General features: G+C 32.6%; 1 protein-coding gene across 4 annotated transcripts in view; it reads left to right on the plus strand.

The window, feature by feature from the left end:
* The first annotated feature begins 7,551 nt into the window (after window positions 1–7,551).
* Window positions 7,552–24,006, plus strand: part of SCN9A (sodium voltage-gated channel alpha subunit 9) — a 98,998-nt gene continuing 82,543 nt past the window's right edge. For 2 of the 4 annotated variants that reach the window (XM_031960535.1, XM_031960537.1), the window contains exons 1-6: window positions 7,552–7,890; window positions 14,185–14,303; window positions 14,675–14,764; window positions 15,370–15,498; window positions 19,425–19,516; window positions 20,478–20,690. In XM_031960535.1, the coding sequence (XP_031816395.1) occupies window positions 7,633–7,890; window positions 14,185–14,303; window positions 14,675–14,764; window positions 15,370–15,498; window positions 19,425–19,516; window positions 20,478–20,690 (901 nt within the window). In that variant the 5' untranslated portion in view covers window positions 7,552–7,632. Of the gene's footprint in view, window positions 7,891–14,184; window positions 14,304–14,674; window positions 14,765–15,369; window positions 15,499–19,424; window positions 19,517–19,640; window positions 19,733–20,477; window positions 20,691–24,006 lie in introns of all 4 variants that reach the window. The other 2 variants (XM_031960534.1, XM_031960536.1) reach the window with 1 other exon arrangement.

Below are 24,006 nucleotides of genomic sequence, written 5' to 3' on the forward strand. Positions count from 1 at the left end.
CCCATTTGAAGCCATTCTATCAAACAGGTGCTTAGAATTCTGTTCTCCTTGAGCTTTTATTTGTTAAATGTAATCTTTTCTCAGAAAAACTACTTTCTTAATTGGTAGAATACAAAACAAACAACAAAATGAATTGTCAAACTACAATCAGTTTTCCTTAGAACAGCTGCCCATATACAGTGTTTCTTAATAATTATTTCTTACTTTAGATATATAAAAGCATCAATTATTCAATTTTCATAGAATTTTTTTATATACTTGGATCTTTTTGTTTTACTTTGGAAAATTTTGACAAAGAGATTATCTAGTGGATTTCAAGAAATTTAGATTAAAAATGTGCAGAGATGAGAGATCAATATATCTATGAGGACATTTATAATGCTTTAGGAACATAGTTTTAAAAACAGCATTAAGGATATCTTTAGGATTTCATCATTCTCAGTGATTTTTCTATTGTATAAATAAATTTTTATTCATAATATTTTTGTTTGAGGGAGCAGGTGTATTCATTCTATTTAAATTTGCTCAGCAGTAGGAATATAACCAAAGAATCTATAGATTGTTGACCTGATACTAAGGATTCCCTTGAGCAAAATAGTAAAGTTAACAAAGTTTGCCATTGTCCCCTTTTGTAAAGACTCCACTTCTCCATTAATTCAGTAAGCACATCTCAGTAAACATTTTTAAATCACTTACTGGCTTCAGTTCACAGTGCTGGCCACTGGGGAAGATACAAACTTTACCTAAGATATTAAATGGAACATGCAGTCTTGTTTACTGAAGCATAGATAATAGTAAAAAAGAAGAAGAAGAAGAAGAAGAAGAAGAAGAAGAAGAAGAAGAAGAAGAAGAAGAAGAAGAAGAAAAATAAAGAGAGAGAAAAAAGAAAGAAAAATTCTGTAATATTTTCTCTGTTATACAGGAAATATTACACAATAAATACTTTAATAATTCAAAACATCTATGAGCTAATTGATCTTGATATTCCTAGCATTGATGTAGATTGCCACCCATACTTTCTCAAGAAGCATATCTAATCAAGACAGTAAACATTTATTAAGTGCTTCTTATATACTAGGCACTGACTTAAGCACAGGGATTCAAAGGGAGGCTAAAAGAAAGTTTCTGCTCTCAAAGAGTCTAATGAGGTAGACAAGCACACATCTAAATACATAAAACATATAAGCAGGGCAGAAAAAAAAGGTATTCTCAAAGGGGAGGGATTTGTTGAGGGATTATCTTCTCATGATAATCCTGCTAAATGCATTAGAGGAATAATTTCAAAACTTTTTCATACCTCCTTCATCAATAAAATTTTCTGAGAATATTTCCAAAATAGGTGTATTTATAATTATGTAACCACGGATGCTAATGGGGATCTGTAGTAGATTGGGGCAATATAAATAAATACCTGTTTCTGAGGCCAGTTCAGAACTCAGGAAGATAGGTCTTGCTGACTCCAGTTCTGGCATTCTATCCTCTGAAGCACTTATTTGCCTTCAAGCAATTTACATTCTATTTTTAAACAGTTTATTATTTTTACCCTTAGAGTAACAAGTATTCTTAAATTATGTCCTTTCTACTGTTCTCTCCATTGAACATTTTTTAAAACAAGGAAAAAAGAAAATAGAATCAAAGCCCAATTTACATAACTTCATAGTTAACAAAGAAAACTTTTACACTAGATATGTCAGAATATATATCTCATTTTAACTTCATCATGTTTCTATCAGTGGATTAGCAGAATATTTCATGGTTTATTGCTCTGTGTGGGATATGGTTTGGGAGGGGGGGGTTGTTTTTTGCAGGTAAATTAGAGTTAAGTAACGTGCTCAAGATCATACAGTGCATAAGTGGCAACTATTGTGAAGTCAACTGACTCCAGGGCCATTGCTCTATCTATTGTGCCAACTAACTGCACTGCTTAGTCATTAGTTTGATCAGCGTTCTAAAGACTTTCAGATTTTCTCTAAAATGTTGTCACTGTGTAAATTGTTCTATTTCTGCTCACTTCATTCTTCATCAGCCCATAATTGTTTTCCCAATTTCTCAAAATTGTGTTTTATATTATTTCTTGGGGTACAGTGACATTCCATTACTGTCATATATCACAATTTGGTTAGCCATTCCCCAACAAGAGGACTCACTCATCATTTACAATTTTTGGCTATCACAAAAAAATTCACTGATACATATATATATATATATATATATATATATATATATATATATAATGTACATGTGGATATTTTTTCATTTTCATCTTTGATTTCTTAGATATATCAACTTCATGGTGCTGCTGGATCCAAGGATATGTATAATTTAGTAACTTTCTTAAGATAGTTCCAAATTGTTTTACAGAATGACTACTCCAATTTACAACTCTATAACAGTGTTTTACCATAGTATGTCTAATATTTATCATTTTCCCGTTTTGTCATTTTTACAGTCTGATAAATGTGAAATGGAATTTTAAAGCTGCCTTAATTTATTTCTTTATTAGTGAAATGAAGTTTTTTTCATTTACCTATAGATACCTAGATTTTTCACTTTGAGAATTGTATTCTCATATCCTTAAAACATTTATCAATTAGGAAATGACTGTTATTCTTTTAAATTTTAATCAGTTCTTCGTATAATTTGAATAGGAGACCTTTATCAGAAAATATTTGTTGTTTTTTTCCTTATTAGTGATTTCACTCATAATTTTTGCCACATTGCATTAGTTCAGTTTTTTAAACTTTATATAATCAAAACTCAATTTCATTGTGTATTATCCTTACTGTCACTTGTTTAATTATGAATTTTTCTTATTCCTCTATATTTTTCATAATGATACTTTTTATACCTCTATCAGGTATCCATTTGGAGCTTATTTTCCTGTTGTACAGCTTTACCAGCAGTTATTTTTTCAAAATAATAACTCCTCTTTCCAGTATCTGGAGTCTTTGGGTTTATCTAACATTATGCTACTCTGTGTGTATTTTATTTCTTTGTATTGTATACCTAATCTCTTTTACATTTTTTTTTCCCAACACCAAATCATTAATCATTACTGCTTTGTAATGTAGTTTTAGATCTATTTCTATCAGATTCCCTTTGCTTCCTATATTTTCATTATTTCCTTAAGATTCTTCATTTTTTTTTATCCATCAGTGTGATTTTTGTTATTATCTTTTCTAGTTCCACAAATTATTCTTTTGGTAGGCTAATTGTTATGGCATTGTAATGGTAAACAATTTAGGAAGCATTGTCATTTTTATCATATGGCAATGAGGTGGCAAAGTGTTAAATAGTTAAATAATAGGTAGTATTTTTTGAACTAGAGTAATAAGATAATAAGATAAGACTGGTGAATGAACATGGCAACAATAGACAGCTCTGATTATCAGACAGAGGAATTTGGTTGTCAAACCCCCCATTTTTATAATTGGGAGCCCACTGAAGTTTTAAGTGATGTAACATACATAATAAGAAACAGTCTAATAGCCTTTTCAAGGAAGGACAGTACAGCTGGAAAATTTATTTGTGAAAATCACAATAGTAACCATGGATGCTAATGAGGATCTGTAATATATTGGGGCAATATAAATTCCTGTTTTAATGGAAGAATCACATAAAAGTTTTCTTTATTTAATATAAAGTTTATACTTTATATAAAATTATAATGCTTATATATAAATTAAAATAAAAGTAATACTAAAATATATGAAATATAAAATTATATAAAACAATGTAGTTTATACTTTATATAAAATACTTTTATATTATGTAACATCTAGATTATATAGTAGATAATTATAAGAATTAAAATGTGCCTATTATAAATATAAATATTTACAAAATTTTATTAAATATATAATATTTAGCTTTCAACAAGGAAAAGGCATAACATTCAATATACTCCAAATCTTTCTTGTCTTGTATCTGTTTTCTCTTTTGTCTTCATTTCTTCTACTTCACTTTATTCCCTGGAGCTTCTTTCCATACCTAGAACTTCTCTTTCTTTCTTTTGCCATGACATGAGAGAAAAAGCATTTATTAATGATCACTCAATACATATTCACTGATTTAAATATCCCTGCCCTGAGAAATCAAGAATAAGTTGTATATAAGCTTTGGGATAAAGAAATAAGAGAAGATGCTACCCAATGGCAAATTATAAACTAGTATAGAAGGAAAAAGAGGCTATAATGGTATATTTTTAGTGACCATATTGTAACTCTCAACCACATCCCCCTTGGTTTCTAAGATATATTCACTTCCTACTTTGTCTAGAATCAAGGCATTTATTATTTTTAATTAGATCACAAAAGAGAATAAGGTATAACCTCTCAAATAACATGGATATGACTTATCAGAGAGCTGACTGCTTTTGGATTAGCCACAGTTTTCTACCTATCCAGAGGTTTCTGGCTTTCTACATTCTCTAATAGAATAATCCATTTTCTTCATCTTCAGAGTCCTGGCTGAGATCCAGATGGCACAAGAGCTATATTGGTTAGCCTTGGTAGTCATGTTTTGGGCTGCAAATGATGGCTGTAGCTTTTGTGGGTTCTAGTTTCTCAATAGTCTGGTATTTTTATTGTTATTGTTCATTTGTTTCAGTCATATTCCATTCTTTGTGACCCCATTTAGGGTTTTCTTGGCAAAGATACTGGAGTGATTTGCCATTTCTGTATCCATCTCATTTCACAGATGAGGAACTGAAGTAAACATGGTTCGGGAAGTCGCCCAATGTTAACATAGCCAGGAAACGTTTCTCAAACATATGATTTGAACTCAAAGATGATAAAACTTTACATATGTTGTTGCTATTTTACATTCATTTCAGTCATGTCCAAGTCTTTGTGACCTCATTTAAACTTTTCTTTTGTTCCAATTTTTCCCTCCTTCTCCCCACCCCCTCCCGTAGGTGGCAGGATGACCAGTACATGTTAAATATATTAAAGTATAAATTACATACAAAATAAGTATACATGACCAAACTGTTATTTTGCTGTACAAAAAGAATCAGACTCTGAAATATTGTACAATTAGCCTGTGAAGGAAATCAAAAATTCAGGCAGGTAAAAATATAGGGATTGGGAATTCAATGTAATGGTTCTAAGTCATCTCCCAGAGTTCTTTTGCTGGGTGTAGCTGGTTCAGTTCATTACTGTTTCATTGGAACTGATTTGGTTCATCTCATTGCTGAAGATGTGGCCATCTTCATCTGACCTGGCGGTCCATCAGAACTGGTAATCTTATAGTATTGTTGTTGAAGTATATAATGATCTCCTGGCCCTGCTCGTTTCACTCAGCATCAGTTCATGTAAGTTTCTCCAGGCCTTTCTGAAATCATTCTGTTGGTCATTTCTTACAGAACAATAATATTCCATAATATTCACAAACCATAACTTATTCAGCCATTTTCCAGTTGATGGGCATCTACTCAGTTTCCAGTTTCTGACCACTACAAAGAGGGCTGCCACAAACATTCGTGCAAAAAGGGCTATGGCCACTACAAAGAGGGCTCAATACATAGTAATTTCAAGAATATTAAGAGAATCAGAAAAATCCCCTTTTAGGGAACCATTCAAAAATAAGTATTATAAATATTTTTGTACATAAAGGACCATTTTCTTTCTTTGATATCTTTTGAGTTTAGAATATAGCAGTGTTATTATCACTGGGTAAAAGAATGTGACTGTTTACTAACTTGTGTTAGTGATTCCAAATTGCTTTAGAGAATGTTTATATCCTTTTATAGGTCCCTGAACAGTACTTCAATGTGCCTGTTTTCTCCCAACTCCACCAATATTTATCATTTTCCTTTTTTGTTCTTTTTGGCATCCTAACAGATGCTTTCTTTTCTTATATCATTTATCAACTAAGGAATGATTCTTATTCTTATGAATTCAAATCAGTTATATATTTTGGAAATGAGTCCTTTGTCAGAGAAGTGTGCTACAAATTTTTCTGAGTTAGTTTTCCCTTTAATCTTAGATAGTTAATTTTTTATATAATTAGATAAAATAATTTTACAAAATCTAAATTATTCATTTTATTTTCATTGATCTTCTCTATTCCTTGCTTGGCCATGAAACTTTTTACTATCTATACATCTGATGGATAATTCCCCCTCCCCATATTTTAAAATATTGATAGGAATTCAAAGTATAAGAAACAACAAAGATGCAGCAGTCAAAAAGTTGAGGATGTAACTACAATTAGAAAGACAGTTGATCTGTGGAGCAAAAAGATACTGCTAACTACTCTAATGAGGGTATCAGCTCCTCTCCTAGTTAGAAGCTGTCTCTAAACAGAACATAGAAAGAATGAGTTTGGATATTTAAACTGACTTTCATGTTAATTCATTCTGTTATGGTGGTTAGATGATGGCTTTTGGAAGGAAGGCAAAAGCAAGAAAATCAGGTGATTTGCAGTGGTAGAACAGGGCAGCTCTGGGGAGTCTGGTTACCTGGGTGGCTTTCCCTGAGTGTCTGTGTCTGTGTTCCCTTGTGCTGTTAATGTCCCTGAGTAAAGTCTTGTGTGTTGGGCTGCACTGTGAGGTATTTAAGATGTTAGGAATGGAATATACTCAAGGACTAAGTGATGGGGAATAAGTATGAAAAATCAACAATAGCAATATTCTAGAGTATACATCCTAAGCCTCATACCTGTTCTCTTCAAGGTGACTGTCTGAGATCCTGAATCCTAGCAATTAACAGGCACAGAACATTTATACAAGGAATAAGAGGGGGAGGATAGTTTAGTTTGGCTGGAGCATAAAGTATTTGAAAGGGAGGAATATGACATCTAGATAAAAATATGTAACTAACTAAGTTGATTGTAGAGATCTACTTCAGAATTTCTAACAGAGGAATGGTGTTACTAAGTATATATATATATATATATATATATATACAATTTGTTAATTTGATAATTATGTTAAATGGGTTAAAAGGAGTGGAGAAGGGGAAGGAAAGATGGAAAGGGACCAAACATGCTCCAAAAACAGCAATTGGTTTAATTTTCCAGAACTTGCTTATTTAGATGCCTGAGGTCTAATACATACTTACATACCTTTATATTTTTCAGCTTACAATATTCTCTAAATGAACTACTTCACTCTGTGAATTACAGAGAGCTATAATTACACCTGAAGTGATAGGATAATACAATGAAATAATTGATAGTTATGCCATCAAGAGGTTAAAGTTTAATAATGTGGGTTCATAAACATATACTAATAAAGTATATTCAAAATTAAAATGTTTGAGATTACAAGGGAAATAAATTATAGTGAAATATTTTTATCATTTTAGTGGTTTAGAGATATAGATTAAGATCACCTGATCTGGAAGGAAATAATCATAAACCACAGTAATGTGTGGAATTTGGACTAATTTGTTTTACTTTTAACTTTAAAGTCAACTTGGTGAGTAAAATTCACTTGAAGCTCTTAAACCTAGTTTTAAATGTATAATATAATAATATATAATGTAATCATATTTCAAAAAAAGTACTGTTTTGTGGCTATAATATAATATTAACTGCTCTTTTTATGATTTTTTTCTCCATGCCCTATCTTATGTAGGCCTCTTATATAAAGAAAAGAAAGGGAATTAACATTTACAGGATGAAAAGATGGCAATGTTGCCTCCCCCAGGACCTGAAAGTTTTGTCTACTTCACCAGACAGTCTCTTGCACTCATTGAACAACGCATTTCCGAAGGAAAATCTAAGGAACCTAAAGAGGAGAAAACAGATGAGGAAGAAGAAGGCCCAAAGCCAAGTAGTGACTTGGAAGCTGGTAAACAGCTTCCATTTATTTATGGAGACATTCCTCCAGGGATGGTGTCAGAGCCCTTGGAAGATATGGACCCATTCTACATGGATAAAAAAGTGAGCATTTCCTATAACCCAAAAGATAAATGTTTTTGTTTCATTCTCCATACAGGAAGAAATTTTAAATTAGGATAAGGGAATTGAATGAAAATGGGGATGGCAGGAATTTATATCAGTTATATGAATCTTCAGTGTAAATACATTAATTTAATTATGAGTATTTGTGAGGAGTAACAGTATTGCTAAGTTCTATTCAGAAATAATATGAAGCAGGATATTAATAATCAGTAATGAGCTGAGGCTTTGAGTAGAGCCCATTAATTCATTCATTCAGTCATTAAGCATTTATTAAAACTTAACTGCATGTCAGGCACTGCACTAAGTTCTGGAAAACTTAGAAAGGCAAAAGAAAGGCAAAAAAAAAAAAAATTTCCTGCTTCAAGTAATTACTTCATCGTTAAATGGATTGTAAAATATGATCACAGAAGGAAGGCACTTAGATTGAAGACCAATAAAAATTCCTTGTAGGACTTCAGCTAACACTTCAAAGAACCCTGAACCCAAACATACACATACACACACACACACACACACACACACACACACATCTTGTCTCTAGATGTCTCCTACATCATTTTCAGGGTCTGAAATTCAGTAATAAGTTAATCTTTTAAAATGTTTGTCATTCCTCTGTTTTCAGTGGTTCCCTATTAAAATATAGAGGACTACAGGGAGTGTTTTAAGCCATTTTCAGAAATAGAGATTAGTTTCAGATTATTTACTACTGCTACCTAATTGAGATTAAAGCCTTGTAGCAATGGGACACAGGAGAAATCCCAATGTGGAGTCTTGAAACACCAGTCAGGAAGTGAATAATATTCATATGCAGACATTCTGATGAATACAAAATGAGTTGGTCAAAATGGTATGTTGCTTGCCTTTCCGTTTTTCTCAATCAGAGAGTTTATACTGATCAATCAATAAGCATTTATTAAATACTTAGTGTAAGTCAGGCACTCTGATTAGCACTTGGGAATTGATATACAGGAAAGCAGAAACAGTTCCTTCCTTCAAGAAGCTTACATTATGATGGAATAGACCAGATGACCTAAATAGATATGTATAACATGCAGGATAGAAATAACAAAATTTTAGAGAGTGAGAAATCCACAATTTGGGGGAGTTAGAAGGATCTTTTGCAAAAAGTCACATTAGAATTGTGTCTTAAATGAGGCTAGAAATTCTATAAGGTGGAGGTGAGGAAAAAGAGTATTCCGGATATGAGAGACAGTACAAAACCATGAAAGTAGGAGATAGAATGTAATTGTGAGGACCCCCAAATACACAACATGGTTTGATCATTAAGTGTTTGATGAAGAGCTTTGCATCAAAATCCTGGAAATACAGACAATGGCAAGGCTATCAAGAGCTCAAATACCAAACAGAGAGGTATTTGCCTTTGATCATAGAGTTAATAGGGGGAGTCAAGGGAGCTTATGGAAAAGGAGTCATAGATATATATATATATATATTTTAGGAAAACCACTTTGAAAGCTATGCTGGGTGATGAATTTGAGTTCATAAAAGATTTTAGAAAAGGAGATAAATTAGGATAAATTAAATAATATTATATATTATTATATAAATTAGGAGGTGATGAGAGCTCAATTAATGGCTGTGTGAGTGGAAAGGAGACAAAAAGGAGAGCTGCTGTGGAAAAAGAAATCAAAGCTAAAAGAACATCTGAGACAGTTGTTTTGTAGAGACATCCAGATAGTGTGACATATCAAGTACTTGAATAGGAATCATGTAGACACTTGTACAAAGCCAGACTCAAATACTTGCTAGGTATATGATACCGAGTAAATGAATAAATCTCTGTCTCAGTTTCCTCATCCATAAATGGGTTAATAAGAGTCTACCTTACATATTTGTTGAGATCATCAAATAAGATAATATTTCTAAAATATTTTGCAAACCTTAAAGTAGACAAATATTAGCTATTATATGAATAAGGAGTCTAACAACAAAGTGTATAGCATAAAATATTTTCAACGAGGTTTGCAAATTCAGTCCATCACTTTAAAAAAATAGAAATCTTAAAGTAGACAAATATTAGCAATTATGTGAATAAGGATGCTAATAATAAAGAGTATAGCGTAAAAATACTTTCAAAGAAGTTTGCAAATTCAGCCCATCACTTTAAAAAAAAAATTGGTTCTTCAATATATGCTATAAAAATTGTGCCATATGCATCCCTTTTCTAGAACAAAGAGCATAGAATAATTTTTGCTTTATTGTTAATGATGCAAAATTCCATGGACTAGTCCTTAGGAAAGCATTTTAAGCTGAGGAGGAAAAAAATTATGCAAGATAAAACAAAAAATTATTAATACCAAGAATTTCTAAAGTGTGATAGATTAAACTTAAGCATGTTAATGAGACATACTCTTGTATCTACTCTAATTTGTTACACTTTGTATGTTAAATGATGTTATAATTTCTAAGACTATACCAATTGCAGAAAAGTTGAAAGGCAGCCCAAATAAAGGATTTTCCATACCAGAATTCCCAATATCACAAAATTTTTGGTCTGTTTAAAGAGAAAAATTCTTTTACCAAATGTTACCAAATGAAAGAAAGAAAATAAGCACCATTAAAATTTTGATTAAGGGTAATGAAAATTTATATTACTTATAACTTTTCAGTTTTCCCTCCAAATTAGAATAACATGTTTTGCAACCATAATCATTACTGCTTCCAAATAACCTGCTGTAGCAAATATGATTGTTACTTTATCTAGTGATAAAAAATGATTTTTAAGGAAATTTTGAAGGGGATAAATATCAGCTTCTAGTAGCCAAGCACAAAAATCAATGAATTACTCTCTGTTAAAGTCTGGTCCAAAGTCTTTGTATGTTGTTTGATGGTAAAACAAACATTAGCACAATATTGGGGGGAGAGCAAAAAATAGATGACATTTTGTAAGATGACAATTTAACTTAAAGGAAAGCACAAATCTAATACATTATTAAGAAAGGAAAATTCACACATCATGGGAAGATCTGAAAATATTTTTTCAAAAAAGCACAAATACAATTTTTAGAAAAAGCAGGGGAAAGCTGTGAATATTATCATTTCCTTTTAGCAATTGTAATGATTTCAATCTTGACAAGATAATGCATTAAATAGTAGAAATACATAACATTCCCGTTGTGGCTGTTTTGTAATGAGATCCATTCAAGGTCATTGAAATGAAATGTTAAACCATCCCATTAGTCCATAGAGACATTAGAGGAGGGGTAATGCTGTTTTTCTTTTTGAATATGGAGTATTATCTACTGGTTTCATATGACAATTCCATATCTATAGTATATTGAAAAAAAATTGGATCAATAAACCTTATCTATCAAGAAAATATAATGATATGGTGGTGAAAATGGCAACAATGATGATGATGAAGAAGAAGAAGGTGACATTATTACTGTTATCTTTTTTTTTTATTCAGTCATTTTAGTCACATCTAACTTTTCGTCACCCTTTTTGGAGTTTCCTTGATGAAGATATTAAAGTAGTTTGTCATTTTCTTTTCCACCTCATTTTATAGATGAGGAAAATAGACAAACAGAGTTAAGTGACTTGCCCAGGGACACATGGCTAATAAGTGTCTGAAACAAGATTTGAATTCAGGAAGATTAGTCTTCCTGACTTTAGGCCTGGCACTCTATCCATTCTGCTATCTGTTACTATTGTTAACAATAACAGTAATAAAAATGGCATGTTGTCCCAGTTTTAGCTCATACAACTGAAATAGTAATGTAGAGCAACCATGTTGGTTACCAATGTTTGATTTTAGAGAACTGTAGTACTATAGAATAAGAACTTCCAAATGATATCTCAGTTAAATATGGGGTTAGCAGTTTTTATGTTTATTTTTGTTTCTTACCTCAGCTAATTCTCATTTTACAATTGCCATGACCCAAAAAATAAATTCAAAAGAATATGAGGGAAGAGATGTTGTTTAGGTTAGAATGAAATTACTCTGCTAATAGGGATTTACAGATTTTTTTTTTGCATTATCAGCAGTTTACTAAACATTTATCAAGCAATTGCTGCATACAAAGCACTGTTTTAGTGCCAGACTTACAAAGACAAAAATCAATATTTATCTTTTCCTTAAGAAACTTACATTCTGTCAGAGGTTACACAGTACATATACAAATATTTACATATTGGGGCATTTGATGAAGACTATTCAGTTATTTTTCAGTCATGTCTGGATTTTGTAACTCCATGTGGGTTTTATTGGCAGAGATACTGGAGTGTTTTGCCACTTCCTTTCCAACTCATTTTATAAAACAGAAACTGAGGCAAACAGGGTTAAGTGACTAGCCCAGAGCCACACATCTAGTTAAGTGGCTAAAACCAGCTTTGAACTCAGAAAGAAGAGTCTTTTTGACTCCAAGACCATAATCTATCCACTGTACCACTTAGCTGCACCAGTTTGATTTAAAAAAAAAAAAAAAAAAAAAAAAAAAAAAAAAGGTGCTTATATGTGGTGGGATCAGGGAAGGCTTGAAAGCAGAAGTAGCACCTGAAGTGAGATTATTGGTAAGGTAAAATATTCATTCTGTTCTTGAAAACAGGCTGACTCCCTTTTAACACAGGGAATTGGATTAGGCGTCTAATTAGGATTAGGCACTTTCCTTTATGATTTGATTCTCAGTGATTCTATTGTAACCACTTTTCTAGTCTGTTCTATTTTAACCATCAATCTTGCTAACTTGGAAACAAAAGAAGCCTAGTGAAAAAAGAGGAAAGGAAACACCCCCCCAAAAAACCCCAAATTTTTAAAAATTATAAATCTATACTTGTTATGGGCCAGAACTTGAAACAAGGTGCTAAGTCAGTGGAATTGATAGAGACCATGGTTGTTTAGGAGAGTGCTTAACAATTCTCTAGATGTACTTAGTACTCTATAGTTCCACAAGATTCACACCTTTAAGAGAGCATATATAAGCTAGGAGCCTCAACCAGGATTCAATCTGGGAGATTCAGAAACCAGAACTCAAGCTCCCGGAACCAAGACTACAGAAGGCCTTTAAGAAAGCTAATGGGGCCACAGGAGAGGAGACAAGACTTGGAAAGAGATAATAAAGGATTTGGACTTTAAAACCTGGCTGCATTTGGGGTGATTACTGAACTGAAATGAAGGCTGCTCCCAAAGACCCAAGGAAACTTCAACAGAGAAATTACATTTTAGAGAAGAATATTACATATACTCTTACAACATTCTAAATTACTTCCAGGATTGTGTATTGGGGATATATTTTCATAAACAAGAATTTAAACATAAATATATTTTTATTAGAAATATTTCATTTATTGTATTTTATTAAGTACTTTGTGTCCAAATAGTATTGTTTAATTTTCTCTTAAGATAACTAACTTCACAAGGTTTGTTAAGAAATATAATCTCTCATTTTTTCCTCTAAACATATAACGTGGCTGAACGAGACAATTCAACCATCCCAACTCTAAAATTCCATGAGTCTGAGATGTTATATAAATGTAAGATCTGGGGATCATCATTAAGAAGAAAAATTATTTTTATAATTACTTGGGTCATAAAGAAAATTCTTATTGGCTTTTCTTATAGCTATTCCGTTATAATATATGTAATGCATTCACTGTTTCATTAACAATTAATTTAATCTATTATGCTTTCAGTGATAATACATGTGATTAGTTTTTTTCAAATAAGGAAGAAATTTTTCTTCCCTAGAATAGCAATATGCCATTGTATCTTGATTTTCTTTAATCTAAACCCTAATTTTCATGAAAATGCAGCACATTTTTTCCTTCAAAAATACAACTCTGTTCTAATTCATTAATATAGGTCTATGACTAAAATCTAATTGGCAAGGAAGAAAGCTGTATGATAAATTTAAATGTAATCATTTTAATGAGTGTTCATGATTGATTTGAAGTATAAGGGAATATCATTCAGTATCAGTCAAGGGAATCCAAATACAGAAATTAGGTAATATTAATTATTATCTTATTCAGTTTTTTCATTTTATAAAAATAGAAACTGGAACCTAGAGAGAAAGCGGGACTTGTTTGTTCAAGGTAATAAAACTAGCTAATCAAGTTCAATAATGAATAGAAACTATTTTACAAATATCAAAGCACTATACAAATGCCAGTTGTTAATGTGATGGCTGGTGTTCATCCAATATTACTTAATCTACATAACCATTAGTTTTTGTCATGAATAAATAAAGACAATGTAATTAATTTAAAAATGTAATATTCAATTTCACACTATGTTCATTTTTTTTCCTACAGACATTCATAGTATTGAATAAAGGGAAAACAATTTTCCGATTCAGTGCCACTCCTGCCTTGTACATTTTATCACCTTTCAGCCTGATTAGAAGAATTTCTATTAAGATTTTGGTTCATTCATATCCTTTTTCCAGCAAGTTTTTTGATAGTAAAAATCATCTTATATTGAATGAATAGAATTCTCTTTTAATCTTCAAATGATGTTTTCTACTTTGAAAGAATCATTTGTTTTAGTTTTTCAACTTGATTGAATTCCATATTTGTTATATATGCAACGATATATAGACTATCAACATTTAGAAGCATTGTACTATTATTTGTTACTGTATATCCACAACTGTATAAAGTGGGGGAAAGAGGGCCTTTTTGGGGAAAAAATCTTATCACAGTTTTTAAATATCAGTTATTTAGACGATTGTCTTAATTGAATGCATCTAATGTCTTATATATAGTATGTTTTATTATACTATGTTCCTTGATTCTGACCTACTTTATTCAGCATGCTCATCATGTGTACTATCCTGACTAATTGTATATTTATGACAATGAGCAACCCTCCAGATTGGACAAAGAATGTTGAGTAAGTTTGCCCCCTAAAATGCAAATTTAAAATGCTGAATATTCCTTAGTCTATTCTGAATTAGACTATTCTTTATTCCTTTAGTAAAGTCATTGCCTTGGTGTTTAACTATCCTTATGTTACATTATTAATAGCTGTCCTACTTTTTTTTTTACCTTAGAGAAATGAGAATTAGTATGGCTATCACTGAACTATTCAGAGAGTATTTCATAGGATAAATCTGTGCTCTTACAAAATAAAGACCAACATAGTTAGTTTAAAGAAGCTCATCACAAATTTGACCATAGGATGATATATATATATTTTTGGCCTATAACTCTCTAAAACAATGTACTAAGTTATAGAGAAATTTATAATCTTCATTGTTGATGGGAATGGCCACACCAATGAAATTACATATTTTTGAGAAATTAATTACTCATCTCTAGCTGTGGTCCATTTTAACAGAAAAGATGAACACCACAAACAGTGATCCTATAGAATTTCCTGGGTATTAGGTTACTATTCTAAAGTAATGGCTTACTTATATAGACTCACATCATTTCCAGCTCTTTTGATCACAGATGTTATGGGGTTGTAATATTTTTATGGGTACTTACCTTCAGGTACACTTTCACGGGAATATATACTTTTGAATCGCTGGTAAAAATTCTTGCAAGAGGCTTCTGTATAGGGCCATTTACTTTTCTCCGTGATCCCTGGAACTGGCTTGACTTCATTGTCATTTGTTTTGCGTAAGTATTGTCAATGTTTATTTTGAATTTACATATATATCATCCAAAGATTCTTCAAATTAGTTGTATTTAATTCTCAGAACCAGATTATAAACAAAAGTAAGACTATATTTTAATCCATTTTTCCTAGCTAAAAAGTAACATATAGGTTGATTTCATACATTTCCCAAATTCACATACAAAATTGGAAAATCCATCCACTGAAAATTTAATTAAGCACATATTTTGGGTACCAATAAATGCATACAAACTCACAAGACAATATTTTAATAGGAAAGGCATCTCCAACATGGTATCTCACTGAATCAGTCATTCAGGAAGTGTTTATGAAGCACTTCTGTGTATGAGGGACTGGAAATAAAAAGAAAAAATATATAACAGTTGAGGAGTTATAAGCACAATGAGCTTTCATTCTCTAGAGGGATACATATATAGAAATAGAGATAAGGTATTTTTTGGAGGGGGGGGGGTGAATGAGCATCAGTAGCAACTGGGATGAGATTTAAGCCCAATTTCTGTCTTTGTCTTTTTCATACTATGTATGTGTGTATGCATATGTATCATACAACTACCAATGGTTAAATATGTGTACACATATGTATATGGTATATGTTTTTGAGTTTCCCCAAGATACTAGTGCTATCCTTTTCAAAATAATTACCATTTTTCCTGGCATGAAGCTAGTATACTGCCCAGGTTTTCCAGACATACAACAATGAGGTCAGCACAATAACTCTGCAGACTTTGGTCAGTCAAATACTTTTCCTTCCCCACATTATCCTTTGGAATTTCCCCAACACTGAGCTAGCTTTGGACATGTATGTGTCAAGCTCATTATCAGTGTGTTTATTTCTGGAGAGTATACTGCCAATGTAAGTGAACTTACCTGCAGCATTCAAAACTTGACCATTTGCTGTAATCAGTGGTTCCACATATGGATGGTGTGGTGCTGGTAGGTGGAGTACCTTTGCTTCCTTGGCGTTGATTGTTAGATTAAAGTTAGCACAAGCAGCGGAGAATAGATCCATACTTTATTGCATCTCAGCTTCAGAGGCTGTGTTGAGTGCACAATCATCTGAAAACAAAAAATCATGCACCAACATTCTGTTCTCTTTAGTGTTAGTTTTAGCCCTTTCAAGTTGAAGCTGCAGTATCTGAATCTTGATAGAAGCTGAATCGCTTCCATTTGAATTGTCTTAGGAAGGTTCTGAAGATCACTTGGCAGGATAAGGTACCAGATTCTGAGGTCCTTCCTCGAACAAAACAGCCAGGCATTCCAACTCTGCCATAGAGAGCACAATACTGTTGGGCTGGCCACATTACTCAGATGCCAAATGTACACTTGCCAAAAGACTATTTTATTGGGAACATGTTGAGATCTAGATTTGGGGTACCTAAATGAGATTAGGGTTTAGTTGAGGTCTAGTGGCAGGTTTGGGGTATAGGGAGTCAAACAGAGCTCCCCCCTGCAACTCCCTTGGATTCGGCACAAGGATATGGCGGTAATTGAGACCTAGTAGCGGTGTAAGTCCCCAGTAAAGGCATTTATTGGCCCAAGAGCTGGAATGATAAAAGAGGTTTATTATTGGGTTTGGAAGTAAGGAGATAGGTGAAGGTAGAGATTAGGAGGGTACTGGACAGAGGGTTCAATGGACAGAGGGTCCTCACATGGTTAGCATGTTTGGAATCTCTGCAAAGAGGGGGTCCCAGCTTCTCCCTTTTATAATGGGAGATTTAGCTGGAGGGGCTTTTGGGTGTAGTCCTAGTCCCAAAGTTGGCTCAGATCCAGGTGAGGCTGAGACAGGCCCGGATCTTCTATTGGAATTCAAAGGGACCAGGATTTGTGAATTAAAGGGTAATTACATTAACTAGGGGGGGTTGGGAATCAGATATAGGAATCTTTCCCACATCAAACTCACACAAGGAGGTCAGAAAAAGTGATACAAGGACACTCAAGAACTTTAGAATTGATTTTGTCAGATGGGAGACACTGGCACAGGACTGCCCAGCGTGGTGTGCCCTCATCAAAGGTGCTGTTCTCTGGGAACAAAGCACAGTTAAATTAGCTCAGAAGAACACAAGATGGACAGAGTTTGAGAAGCTGCCACAAAGTACCTGACCTGTGGCAGAGCATTTTGAGCTCGTGTTGGTCTGATCAGCCATAGTTGGAACATTGGAATTCAATTCTAACATAGTGATGTCATTCTGATCCTCTTCAAGAATGAAGGGCAATAACCAACCAAACAACCAGTTCCCCTGTAGTGATATTGTTGGTATCCCTTTACAGAATGTAAACAACTTGGGGTCAGCCGCTGTTTCATTTTGTCTTTATATCCCCATCCCTAATATAGTGTCTGTCACATAATTAGTAAATGATTATTGGTTGATTGATTGATTGGGAGACAATGTTGGAGGCTCGCCATCTTAATAAAAGAATTGCCCAATTGCTCAGCATTTACAAACTTGTAAATAAATGTTTGATGATTGATTCTTCAGGAGGGGAAATATGTTCAAAACATACTTTTAGGTTTTAGCATTCTTTCCATCACCCTCTTACCTCTAGATAATTCACAATATCACAATAAATCAGTGGTTTTCAGCATTTTCCAGTTTCCAAGGTGTAAATGCTCATATTGAAAATTAACAGTTGACTCTTGAAAACTGGTTTGAGCTGGCCCCAGCACACACACACACACACACACACGCACATGAACATAAACACACACATATAAAAATAATATAATAACAAGAAAACATCTTAATATATCATTTCATTAGAAAATACAAATGATATATTTAACAGGAATGTCGGTATTATGTATCTATACAGAGAGTGTTTCAAAAGTCTCAATGCAATTTTAAACTGTTAAACAAACCATGCATATATTTTCATTCACATATATACACATATTATATACATACATATTTAGCATGCATGTGCACATGCGTATGTATAGTACTGATGCTACATGTAAAATGTGTCACACATATTTGTATACTTATACATGAAAACATTTTATATGCTATATGCATGTACTAACACATTATAATGTATTACATGTGTACATACACAAATACACATATATATACTAGATGTATGAAAATGGTGATATTTATATGAATACAATGTATGTAATCATAATATGGCACGTTTCATATGTATGCATATCTGGGTGCATGCATGTTAATGATATAAACATTTTTGTGCTCATGTATGCTGCATATATATATATAAATACATGAATGTCTGTATGTATTTTTAATAACTTAACATTGAACTAGGCCTTTGAAACACTCTGTGTCTATTAGTAAACATATGCATAACATACTTCCTCTAAATATTACATATCCATATCCATATATGTATGTACACATACATCTTAAAACTGTACTGACAAAACTTTTGGACCAATCTATATGTCCATACAAACACACCTTTTTAATATTCTTTCTATTTTAATTTCCAATTAAACAATGTTTTAAGATATACTTTATTGTTGTTTTAAATGGTAGCATATTTAGATTGTTCATGTGTTGTTTTTTCTTTTTAATCAAACATTCATATTTAGTGTTTCTTAAAATGCACCAGTACTAAAATACCAAATATTAGCTTTCCTCAGCTCTTATCTATTCAATACAACAATGGGCTATAAAAAAGGCTGTTGTAGCTATGATTTGGTACACTTTTTGTTAGCTCTTTGATGTTTGTAATTACTCCTCTTTGGTAAACTTTGGTAAACAATGCATGAGTAGTTATGTGTTTATTTTCCTTTGTGATAATGAAAGAAACAGCAACTTTGCTGCATGTAAAATATGACTGAGTTTTTAAAAAATGAATTTCAAAAGCATAAAGAGGTCCTGATAAAAGGCATCGGTAAGTAAAATAAAGTATCTAAATTCTGAATAACTCTGGTTTAATTCTACAGGTTTTTAACAGAATTTGTAAACCTAGGCAATGTTTCAGCTCTTCGAACTTTCAGAGTCTTGAGAGCTTTGAAAACTATTTCTGTAATCCCAGGTAAGAAGTGTTGGGTGTGAAGCATTAGGTCCTTCATATCTCCAACTGTGGGTTGTTGTTGTTGTGTGTGTGTGTGTGTATGAGTGTGTTGTCATTGTGTTTGTGTGTGAACTCCCCTATACAGATATGTGACAGAGTTTGTGGATCTGGGCAACGTCTCAGCGTTGAGAACATTCAGAGTTCTCCGAGCGTTGAAAACAATTTCAGTCATTCCAGGTGAGAGTGAGATTAAACACTGAGGCTGATTTTGATCTCACTACTCATGATACCAATAATCAGGAATCAAATAGCTTATACATTTTTAATGAAAATAAATATTTTTCAATGCATTGACTTTTAGAGTCAAAATCAGCCTTTGAGTTTAATCAATTATTGCATGAGTTTTGGAGAAGGTATGCAGCCTTTGGCTTGCATTTCCATTTGAAATTTTCTTTCCTTCAAAAATCCTCCCCTTTAATGCCCATGCAGGATTGAAAATTTCAAATAGTCTTCATACTTTAGCTCTTAGTAGAATTAGGGAAAAAATACTGGAAAGTATTAGCATGAGGTATTGCATGGCATAGTTTTATCAAGATGCTTTTTCTCTACAAACAGCTTCTTAACCAAACATGATTGTGTTATTTATTCATTTGTTCCAAGTCAGAATCATTAATATACAATTAAAGGGAGTCAGTTTGTTTGAAAAGCATTGACAGAGTGATGGTTTTTCTTTACCTCGGTTTTGTGATGAAGCATGAAAAAACCAGCATTTGGAACTATATTATCCCATATGTAATCAATCCCTCCCAGTTAACACATAGACAAATATTCAGTTACACATTCACCTATCTGAACTCTTCATGTGAACAAGATGACTTCACTGATAGGGGAATACTGCATGTGTCCTACAACTTGTGGGAGTTTGTAATGTTAACTGGTTGGGTAGCTTGTTTTACGACCATTAACACCTGTTTGTTTTTAGGACTGAAGACTATTGTGGGGGCCCTGATCCAGTCAGTGAAGAAGCTTTCTGATGTCATGATCCTGACATTGTTTTGTCTCAGTGTATTTGCTCTCATTGGGCTGCAGCTGTTTATGGGCAACCTGAGGCATAAATGTGTACGGTGGCCTTTAGAAGATGAAAATATAACTCTAGAAAATATAAGTGTTCTTTGTGAAGCAGAAAATTACAGAAGTAAGAAGTTCTGCTATTATTGAAATAAGACTGAAAGCATGTTGTCTTATGGGAAATATGGAAATGCTGAGTGTGTAGCACAGTCACAACTGTTCAGATGCATTAAATCAGCTTGTGTGTGTTTTTGCATATGTGTTTTCCTTATTTTGTGTGTTCAGTTGTAAATCAGCAAGGCAGTGTGGGGCAGTAGAAAGAACCCTAAATCTGAAATAAGAGGGCGTAATTTCAAATTCTACTTTTGAAACATCTCCCCCTTTTCCTTCCTCCTTCTTTTTCTTCTCATTATTATTTCCATCATTATTATAATATTGGAGAAACAGCTGGTGTCACAGTGAATAGAGCACAGGTCCAAGAATCAGGAAGATCTGAATTCAAATTTGGCCTCAGACATTTAACTAATAGTGTGACCCTGGGCAACTCATTTAATTCCTGTTTCCTTCAGATTCCTCATTTATAAAATGAAAATAGTAATAATAAAATGTATTTGAGAGTTATTTTGAGGATCAAATGAGATAATAGTTGTTTTTAGGGGAAAAAAAAAACTATTGTCATGTTGTCTGGCACATAGTATCCACTATGTAAATGGGGTTTTTTTTGGTTTTCTTTTTTTTTCTTCCCTTCTTTTCTCTTTCCTTCCTTTATTTTTTTCCAAAATTCTCTCCCTTTGCTTCACTATTAGATGTTTTATATTGAGCAAGTCCCCAGAACTCCATTTCATAGAGGATTTCATTAGATACCCTTCAAAGATCCACAGTTCAAAAGCCATGATCTTTGAATTTTGGTTGCATCATCAGATAGGTGATTTGATATTTTAAGAATGGAGTTTGGATAAACAAAGGGCAGTCTCAGAATGCTGACAAGAAAAAAACCCCCAGAATGTCAATCAAGTATTGACACTGCAATCAAGAGACCACAAGACTTGGCAGCTGCCAATATAAAAGACAGGAGTTTGGAGAATAGGATATCACCAAAAGCAAAAGATAAAGGCTTACAACCAAGAATAGTCTCTCAGACAAAACTGAATGTAACCCTATATAGATATTTAATAAATAGGTTTCTTAGCATCCCAGATAAAAAGACCAGAATTGAGTAGACATTTTTGAATAAAAATTTAGGAGTTAAGAGAAACATAGAAAGATACACACATTTGATCAATTAGAATGAATTATTTAGGTGTAAATTATTAATATTCCAATAGCAGAAGATATAAAGTCTTCTCAAAATCCCATTACCTGTAAAAAAAAAAAAGTTGAAATAAGCTAGAGAGAGAGCCTGAGATAGATTTCTTTTATCTATCTCTCTGTCATCTAGCTAGTTAGCTAGCTAGCTAACTATAATTTATTTGTACTTTGATTTCCTAGTAGAAGGCAGAAAGTGATAAGGGACTATCCTGAGGAGAAAATGAGGAGAAAGGGAGAGAACTCACTATTTTACATAACAGAAACACAAGAAATAAAAGATATTCAAATATAGAGAAAGAATTATGGGAGAGAAAGCATACCTTGAACCTTATTTTCTTTTGAAACAATAAAAAAAGATTGAACATAAAACATAATGTAGAAATACACTAAATACAACAAATATATGGAGTTGAAGAGGTGGAAGGAAGTTTAAAAAAAAGGCAAAAATAGGTCAGAAAATAGTTTTTTTTAAAGCAGATCAAAGAATATTTTTTTTAAACAAACTTCAACTTGAAATGTGGGAAGTGTGATTGGAATAAAAGAAAAAGAATAAAAAGTAAGAACTCTTTTTCCCAAATGTGAGACCTTTGTAGGTCTCATTTCCTCATCTGTAAAATGAGGAGATTGGAATTAAGTAGTCTCTAATTTGAGAACCTGTCAGGTAAAGATAAGTTTTGTACTCCACAAGAAGAAGACAATTTTGAATTCCTAGCCTATAAAAGCTGTGTGCTATTAGAATAGCAGCTCATCTCTTTTGAATAGTCTTCAGCAGGGTGTTACTCCATTTATAAACTAATCAAATTACACCAGTTTTTTTCTTTTACTTTCTCAACATTCCAAAATGTATTCACCTACCAGTAGTGATCAATTTGCCTTTAATGGCAGTCATGCTTTACTTCTTACCTAGTAGTTTGACAAGGATATAAATGGAAACAAAAACAAAAATACAGGTAAACAAGAAGGAAAATAATACCATCAACAAAAATGACTAAATTTATAAAATTAGATCATTCAGCGAAAATATTTGAGGAAATTAGAAACTATATGGTTGTGCAATGATGCTAATATCAATCCCAACTATGTTTCCATGACCTGGTTAAGTTAGAAAAAGAGAAAAAAATTCCAAAGAATGTGGATTTCATCATGTATTCTAGTTGTTGTTCTGTTATTTTCAGTCATGTCTGACCCTCTCTGACCCCTCTTGGTGTATTTCTTGCAGAAATAATGAAATGGTTTGCCATTTCCTTCACATTTTACAGATGAGGAAACTGAGGCAAATAGGGCTAAATGATTTGAACAGAGTCACACAGTAAGTGTTTGAGGCCAGATTTGAACTCACAAAGATGCATCTCCCTAACTCCAGGTCTTGAATTTTATCCATTGTGTCACCTAGCTAACCTGTGTTCTAGTTACCAATGTGGTAAGATCCCAGTTTACCTAAGTATTGATTTATATCTGGATGGTGCTGAATATTACAGATGAAAAACTGAGGCCTAAAGAGATTTAAGTGATTTATTGAAGATAACAGATTAAATTACTGAGCCAAGATTTGAACATGAACCTGAGGAGCATCGATTTAGTGCTGAGAATGATGAGATTTATATTCTTATTTTAAGGCTCTTTCTGCAATACCACAATAAATCTATATAATCTTTTAGCATTACTAATTGTGACGAATACTTAAATAGTTTGAAGCCTGATAATAATATTTTCATATTTCTACTAGAACTGTGATCCCTAGAAATAAAAGGGAACTTAAATAACTGTCAAACAGTACATAGAAGGCAAAAAATTTGTGAAATTGAATTTATATTATATATACACATAAGTATGTGTATACATATATGAGTGTGTGTGTGTGTATATTACTTGAAAGGGAATATTCTTGTTACAATACAGTTGTTTAAAATAAACTTTTTTGTTTTGTATTTGAGAAAAGTTACTTCATATAATTCCTTGACACTTTCTTCATATCTTCAATAGACATATTATTTTTCTGTATTGTATAAAAACGTTCTATATAACACATTTTTTCCTTCTGTATTTCTCATTCTGTTTTTTCCTCTGAGAAAGTTTTCTCTGTGTTTACTTTTCTTTTTTAATTTTTTATCCACTAATTTCTCCCATGTTGGTTC

The sequence above is a fragment of the Sarcophilus harrisii genome, chromosome 3 (genome assembly GCF_902635505.1).
Source record: "Sarcophilus harrisii chromosome 3, mSarHar1.11, whole genome shotgun sequence".
NCBI classification, from domain to species: domain Eukaryota; kingdom Metazoa; phylum Chordata; class Mammalia; order Dasyuromorphia; family Dasyuridae; genus Sarcophilus; species Sarcophilus harrisii.